The sequence below is a fragment of the Nematolebias whitei genome, chromosome 19 (genome assembly GCF_014905685.2).
Source record: "Nematolebias whitei isolate Nwh7 chromosome 19, NemWhi1, whole genome shotgun sequence".
NCBI lineage: Eukaryota > Metazoa > Chordata > Actinopteri > Cyprinodontiformes > Rivulidae > Nematolebias > Nematolebias whitei.
In genome coordinates, this window is record NC_056516.1 from 13,663,121 (window position 1) to 13,671,779 (window position 8,659).

The 8,659-nt window shown below is 43.1% G+C and overlaps 1 protein-coding gene across 1 annotated transcript; it reads left to right on the top strand.

The window, feature by feature from the left end:
- Positions 1-4,595: 4,595 nt before the first annotated feature.
- Positions 4,596-5,853, top strand: tmem200b (transmembrane protein 200B). The gene has a single exon (XM_037693128.1). The coding sequence runs from the start codon at positions 4,596-4,598 to the stop codon at positions 5,835-5,837; it is 1,242 nt and encodes a 413-aa protein (XP_037549056.1). The 3' UTR covers positions 5,838-5,853.
- The last annotated feature ends 2,806 nt before the right edge of the window (positions 5,854-8,659 follow it).

The following is an 8,659-nucleotide window of genomic DNA, read 5'->3' on the forward strand; positions in this document are numbered from 1 at the left end:
GTAGTTTCAGTAGTCCAGATGTGGTTTCTATGGTCCAGGTGTGGTTTATATGGTCCAGATGTGATATATATGGTCCAGATGTAGTTTCTATGGTCCAGCTGTGATTTCTATTGTCCAGGTGTGGTTTCTATTGTCCAGGTGTGGTTTCTATGGTCCAAGTGTAGTTTCAATGGTCCAGATGTGGTTTATATGGTCCAGATGTGCTTTATATGGTCTTGATGTGGTTTATATGGTCCAGGTGCAGTTTCTATGTTCCTGGAGTGGTTTCTATAGGAAGAAAGATAAAAACAACACAGATTAATGGCAGCTATAGTTGCCATACTTCTTGTGTTTAAACATGGAGAGTATAGAGAGGACATGTGGTCAGCTGGTCCTCCACCAGTCCAAGTCTACAACAGCAGAACTAAAGGATAATAAAGATGAGATTATAAGGAATTACAGTAATCTAGCCTAGAAGTGATAAATGTACCAATCAGTTTGCTGCATCATTTTGGGAAACAATTTTCCTAGTTTTAGTAAAAGTGTGCACGGGGAAGAAGGTGGTCCTGGTAACTTTACATTGAAGTTAAACTACAGGTTTTATGTTTCCTTCAGCTGTTTGTCTTTTTGAGCTTCAGGTTACCTCACATGGCACACTATGTGAAAACACGTAATCTAAGATGGCTGAATTACCAACTTAGTCCAGATCCAAGCAGTTTTTTTGATTTTGTACCTTAAGTGAAATTTTTTAAACTTCTATCATGTTCTATGTTTTATGTTCTTCTAAGTTCTGTCATGGATTATTAAAGACTTGAACCCTTTCATTTACAAACTCACTGAAAAAAAGATGTCAGTTTTTACTTATTTATTCAAGCAGTCAAAACAATAAATAAAAAGCCAAACCAATGCACAAATATCCACCACATATTGAATGTAGTTTAGAAATATAAATGAAAACCACGATTTGATGTTTGAATTTTTCAGTGACTAAACTAAACTGCAAGTTTAGTTTTGCACGTCTCACTTAGGCAGCGGTTATCTTGGTGTCCTGGCTTAGTTTGAGTCTGTTACTTTTATTGACCCATGTCGCGAAGTGAAGAGGGGGAATTGGAAATACCCTCCACGGATCGACCGACCGACCGACCGGACGGACGGACGGATAGATGGATAGATGGATGGGTGGATGTTTGGATGGATGAATAGATGGATGGATGATACTTTATTGATCCCCAAGGAAATTACATGGTGGTCTGTAACTCCCATTCAAACAAACAATAAAATAACACACCAGATTAAAAAAAATGGAGTATTAAAAAAAATCAATAATAATAATAAAAAAAACACTAAGAGGAGATCAAGCAAAAACTATGTTAGGGGGACATAACCAGCTAGCTTCTCAGGTTCCTACCAGGAGTGGCCAAATTGTACAGCCTAATGGCCCAAGGGACAAATGAGTTCTTTAGTCTCTCAGTGAGCACCTCAGTGAACGGAGTCTGGAGCTCAGTGAACTTCGCTGATTAGAGAAGACAAGAGTCCAAGGGATGGCCCTGATTGGACATGATCACCCTGATCTTGGAGCACATCCTCTGCTCCACCACCTTCTCCACAGCGTCAAGGCCCAGGCCCACCTCAGAGCCTGCCTTCTTAGAGATAAGATAAGATAGAACTTTATTGATCCCGCAGAAAATTATTGTGCCAGATTTTCAGTACAAAGGAACATACACAAGGAATCACAAGATATAAAGTTAACAGATAATATAAAAAATAATAGAGAATATAAAAATGCCAACAATTAAGTTAAGAGGAGTTGAAAAGCTTGATAGCGATAGGGAGGAAGGACTTCCTGTGTTGTTCTGTGGAGCACCTCGGTGGTCTCAGTCTACGACTGAAGGTGCTGCAGTAAGAGTCCAGGGTGTCGTGCAGGGGGTGTGATGTGTTGTTCAGGATCTGGAGCAGTTTCCTCAGCATCCTCTGCTCAGACACCTGTCAGAGACTGCAGCTCCACTCCCAGAACTGAGCCAGCTCTCTTGATGAGTATATCAAGTCTGTTGGCATCAGCTGTCTTCACCCTGCTGCCCCAGCACACCACAGCGTAGAAGAAGACGCTGAAGACCACCAAGTGGTGAAACATCTGCAGCATGGTCCTGCAGATGTTAATGGACCTGAGGAGAGTCTCCTCAGAAGAAAAAGGCGACTCTTCCCTTTCTTGTAGAGGGTGTTGGTGTTAGCTGTCCAATCCAGTTTATTGTCTAGGTGGACCCCCAGGTACTTGTAGCAGTCTGCAGTGTCCACCTTAGTACCCTTGATGTTGATAGGGTTGGTGGGGCTGGTCTCCTTCCTGTAGTCCACCTGCAGCTCTTTAGTTTTTCCAATGTTGAGTTGCAGGTGGTTCTGTCCACACCACTCCACAAAGCTGTCCACCAATGAGCCGATTCAACCTTAGGATGTCCTTCTTCCTAGTGCCCCCCCCCAAAAAAAAAAAACCACACAACACTAAAAAAAGTATACTAGGCACAAGTAGAACACATGCAATAACTTAGAGCAGACCCTGAAAGAGGCCAGCCTTCTGAGAAAGTACATCCTGCTCTGCCACTTCTTGTACACAGTGTCCATATTTGCAGTCCAGTTCAGCTTGTTAAGAGGAGTTGAAAAGCTTGATAGCCACAGGGAGGAAGGACTTCCTGTGGTGTTCTGTGGAGCACCTCGGTGGTCTCAGTCTACGACTGAAGGTGCTGCGGTAAGAGTCCAGGGTGTCATGCAGGGGGTGTGATGTGTTGTCCAGCTATAGCCCAAGATTCTTATAGGTTGAGACCACCTCACCCTCCGATCCATCAGTAATGATGGGCTGCAGAAGGGGTGATGCTCTGAAGAAATCCAGCACCCCCTTTTTGGTTTTAGTGGCATTTAGCAAAAGCTTGTTCTGATGGGACCACCGAACAAAGTCCACCAGGCCCCTGTACTCCCCCTGGATACACCAGTCTCCCACATCTTTGAGGGATTTCAATAGTGAATGTTTGTAGTTTTGGACTGAACTGGAATTGAACGGAGAATGAAAGTAAACCTTAATGTCTCTGTGCAAGATATTCACGTTGGCAGGAGTTACACTGTGGAGAAGAACAGAGGGAGGTTTTATTTTGTTATTTTTCTTGTCTGAGGCAACGCAGAGTGACTGATCCAGGGAGCAACTTTCCACTACCAGGTGCAATGGAGAAGCCAGGAGGTGGTCAATGGTGGCCTTGGCTCCCATAGGTTAATTTATGGCCACCCCAATCATTTAAGGAAACTATTTTTAATCAATATAAAAACCAGAAAGCAGTTTCCTCAAATGATAGGGGTGGTTTGGTTGGTGTACATATGATGGTGCCCTTTTTGGAGTTTGACCTGTCAACCCAGTTTTCAAATGGAACCTTTTTCTACACCTAGATGCAGCTACACACTAAAATGGAAACATGCAAGGACGAATGGACGGTATTTCCAAGCCCCCCTTTTCGTTTCATGATGTGGAACAATAAAGGCGTAGCATTCCTTGAAGAAATGTAAATTGCCTGTTGCCTTTCATGCCAGAGTTTTAAACAAAGATCTTCTTGAGAAGCTGAGTTGTATCCATTTTAGTCAAACGTTGAAAAATAAATAGATGTGAAACATCAGATTGTGATGTCGGTGCTGAAATCATGTATTGTCAATTAGGGCTGAATGATTTTGGAAAATATTCTAATTGTGATTTTTTTTTTACATCAATATTGCAACTACCATTTATTATGCAATTTTTTTTCAATGTCTTCTTCTCATGTATTTTTCAACGGACACAAGCAATAAATCAATCTGTTTCAGTTGCAAAAAACTTCACTGTTTTCAGCTCCGCTGCAACTTTGTTTCTGCATTTTTTTGTATAGCTCCGGGATAGCAACTTGACTAAAATGTGTGTGCGAGGGCATTCTGTACCACTTATCCATTGTGTTTACCCAAGCCGTAACCCCAAGCTTGGTCACTATATTAATGGGCATCATGTCTTTTGCGATGAACTCCGTTATTGCTCGAGTTATTTCCACGTGCCGTTTCGAATTATGTTCATACGGAGTAATACCTTCGAACAGTTCGGTCAGTGATCCCTGTCGGCTGATACAATGCTTACTGTATATGAAAGTTTCATTTTCATCATTACATTATGGAAAATAATGACATTTATCACAATATGCAAATTTTTTGAGAAGGACCTGTATATCCAAGGTTGTCATTGTCCAAATAAATAAATAAATTAGTGTTTCAGTCAAAGTCAATTAGAGAGAAAAATAACAATGCCATAAATAGTAATTTTTGTTATTCCTATTCATAAGAATAGTTGTTTTCTTACCTGTGAGTCAGCCATTGCAGTTTAAAATGACCCTGACTGGTCTACAGTGCTCTCATCCAGCTGAGTGTGGTGATGCATTCACTGGTTGTAAAGGCCTGGCTTCAGGAGGAGTTCTTAGAAATATATATTTAATTTTTCATGTCTTGTATAATTGATGCCTCATACAGATGTGGTTGTTTCAGCTGCATTAACCCTTGTTCCATGCTTGTTTCATCAGACCTCTTCAGGGTGTGACCAGGATCAGCAATTAGGAGTTTCCTGTGCCATGAAGACTCAGAAGTGCCAAGGAGTTGCACCAACATTGCCCCCGTGCAGACGGAAACCTCGTTTCCACCTACGAGGCAGGAAGAAAAAGGACAGGGTGATTCAAGGCAGGCTTCGCATCCGCTCCTTGCCAGGAGCGTTCCTCATTCTGGGGGGTTTTGTGGTGGCTCTTGGTACTGCTCTGGCTGTGGCTGGGTACTGGCCCTACAGGTTATCAAGATCATCAATCCCGGAAAATCCTGAGGAGGAGCAGAGCGTCGAGTCGCAGACATCTGCTTGGAATCTGGGCGCCAAGGGGCTTCTGTCCTCAGCTGGTCTTCTTCATGGTGAGCGGATGAAGCTGCTGGGACCGGTCATCATGGGGGTGGGACTCTTCATTCTCATATGTGCCAACACAGTTTTATATGAGAACAGAGATAGAGAGACCCAGATGCTGCTTGCTCAAATGCATAACATTATCTGCTCCGTGTCTGCGGCTGTGCCCTCAGCAGGCCTCAGGGACGCAGCTGCAAACTCCATGACCAAACACTATCAGTGGGTGAGCACTCTGCCCGCTACTCATCTCAACATCCTGTGTCTGCAGCAGCTGACGAGCTCCGAACCTCTGCTCCAGACCAGATACACCAGAGACCACACGGAGAGGGTAGAAGGAAAGTACCAGCAAGCTCTTCTCCAGACCGATGCACTCCATCACCAAGAGTCAGAGCCACCTCCTTCCATGTCCTCTTCCTGTTCTAACTTGTGTAATAACTGTCCGACAGATTCACAGACGAGCGCTGAATGGGGGACCAACTCAGGGCCACAGACTCGCCCGCTTCTTAAGCTCAACGTCAGTCTGGTGTCTTCCAGCTCTATGTCCAACCTCGAACTAGAAGATGCGGATGTCCCGGCTGCCCAGCCGAGGCGATGCCACAGCATGAGCCACAGGACTTGTCCTTACCAAACCCAAACTGGGGTGAGTCCGATGTTGGGGCTCTGTACGGTCCAGAAGGAAAGTCAGATCAATCCATTGGAAGTTCCCAGAGGAGAGACCGGTTCCCAAGTTTGTGTGAACATCCCAGGGCAGTTTGTTGATGCCATGAAGGTGCTGAGCCATCAGAGCTGGCCTCGTTTAGACCTCGGAGGTGGAAGACGATACCTGAAACTGGAGAACAAAGAGGACTCTGTGGACAAACTGCTGGACCAGCTGGAGCAACAGTGTTCTTCCTGCGAGAAGAGCTTTGGCTCTGGGCCGTTCCAGTGATGCGTGTTACTTACTGACAACAAGAATACTAAGAGGAGCAGAAATTTTCCGTTTTTTTTGTTTGTTTTGAATTCATGGTGGAGCAGAGAACAGCATCAGTTTACATTGTCCTTCCATCAACAGAACATGTAGCAGAAAGATTTTACTAAATATGTCCTTTCTCAATCATCTGTGGAATATTAACACACTGATCTTCACTTGGCCAGATTCGGCTGAGGTTTTATAATCATTTCAAGAAGAGAAAACAGCGTCCGTGCAGCGGAAAGCAATGTCACATGTTGTATTTTTGCAGTTTGAATTGGCAATGATGCAGGAAATCACCTGGTGCCATGCTGAATAGACTCGCCTGTTTCCAGGACACAGTGTGCACAGCTCTGTAAAGGAAAGACAGTTTGGTGCACGAGGATAATACTGTGTTAACAATTCTGAACCAAATTACCTACACTCCTGAGTCCATAAAGTGCTGACAGCTCTTAAAAAATGCAACGCCTATATAAAAACTGGACACCTTTACTGTGGTCTCTTACTGCAGATGCAATGCATGGCAATATATTACATCTTACTTATGCAAAGTGATGTCACTGCTGGGTTTGTGTGTACAGACTAACAAAAGAGGAATTTTGTTTATTAGAACTTTGCTCTTGTTATCTCCAGTTTGTCCATTTGTGTAATGATCACGTTACACTCCATCACACCCCTGCACATGCTAGATAAAGATACTATTCACACACTATCCAACTCTGGTTACTCTTCTCCTCAAATGCCAGTGGGTGATGATGTTGTTGTCTGTGTGTATACAAGTGTTTGTCATGTTACCAAACAATATCATGAACCAGAGAACAGATTGTAACTAAACCCTCAGTGAGCTATTACAGTCATCGGATGGATGTGTACTTTATTCAAGAAGCCTGCCACAGGTACTCAACCTTAGCCAGCATCAAAATGGCAACAACTCAGTCTGATTTACAGATACTCAGCTAGAATTCAGTGAGAGTCATTCACAACACATCTTCTGTTCACTAATAGATTGTGCCAGGTCTTGTGATATGACATGGTATGGTCTATTCATCCACCCATTATCTTTACTCACTTCTTCCTTTTTGGGTAGCGGGGGTCACTGGTGCCCATGTCCAGCTATCACTGCGAGAGGCAGGGACACTCTGGACAGGTCTCCAGTCCATCACAGGGATATACAGAGACAGATGAGACAAACAACCATTCACTCTCTCATTCACACCTAGGGACAATTTGGAGTTACCAATCAGTCTAACATGCATGTTTTTGGTCTGTGGGAGGAAACTGGAGTACCTGGAGAAAACCCACTCAGCACAGAGAGAACATGCAAACTCCACCCAGAGTGGTCTCTGGCTGTGACTTGATCCGGCGACCTTCTCGCTGAGAGGCAACAGCTCTACCAACTGCGTCACCGTGTAGCCCGGCATGAGATGTTGCTGATGGTAAATTTCAAGGCTGCCATGAGAGGAGATGGGTGACATGCATTCCTTCAACTAATCCTAATCCTGAGCCTTTAAGTAGCAGTGTTTTTATGCTACAGTCTGACACATGTCTGACTCTGATTTGTAGGTTGGAAGCTGAAACGTTTGAGAACCACTGATCCTGAGAACACTCTATAATAGTGTGATCGTGTCATTTAGAAGAAGTACGATGAGTACGATTTTTTTAGTCGCCCGTCGAAGGCAGAACGTATTAGTCTCCATATATCGAAACGTTCTCTGGTCCCACCCATAACTTCTGATCTGCTCAGGATAATTTAATGAAACTTCATACACATGCACCATCAGTAGAAGGAGTGCTCCATACTATTTAACACCTCAGCTTCAAGGTCAAGTTCACAGATCAAGGTCAAAGATTATACGTAGTCTTTGCCCAGGCCATTGCTATAGATTGCTGTACGGCTGTATAATAGTCGATGGGCGTATCATGTGCCGCACTCGTTTGTTTCTCAGTTTCCAAGCTAAAAATAAGAACTAGAAGGAATTCGTATTGCCTGCTGCCTTTTACTCCAGAATTTTAAACTGAGATCTTTCCACATTCAGAAGGTTTGCTGTTTTGGCATTATGAGACGTCACACCCAGAGTATGTGTTGTGAATGACTCTCAGCTACTACCACTCCAAACATTAGCTCAATATTGATAAAACTCACTACGTTTTGACCTATATTAGTATTAGTGTTGCCGTGGATGCACATCCAATAGTAATGTTCTGATATATTTTATTAAAATCTGTGGTGGTTCATGAAATATTTTGCTAACAGACAAGATAAAAGCACCACCATTAATATGCTGATTACAAACTAATCCAACATTAAATAAATGCGCCCAGAAACTCTTCCCAAAGTAAAGTTTTAACAGAAAAACTGTTTTTAAAACTACAGGTCAAATCTAAACAGACTTCTGGAACATTCTTCAAACTGATTGGGTTTTAAATCTGGTTCTGTCTGCTGCTCTGAACCCAACCTGCACGCTCACTGAAGATTTTTATTATATTGTTGATGAATTAAAAGGTGCAAACTGACATGAAATCTTTGATTCAACCCGTTTTAGACCATAAACATGCTGCCTGGTCTGAGTTCAGGACTAAGATCCATGCCTTAATAACAACAGATCTTTTAATCTCCCATCAATTATGGGACTAGAAATTAACTATCGATTATGGATCTATAATTTCCCATCCCCAGGTGGAAACTCAGAACCTCACCAGCAGCTCTATTTGTACTTCACAGCAAAGATTAGGTCAATCCCAGCTTCAGTTTGTTCTTTAACAATTGTTTCCGGAACAGTTTTTGAACATCTGCAGACTGT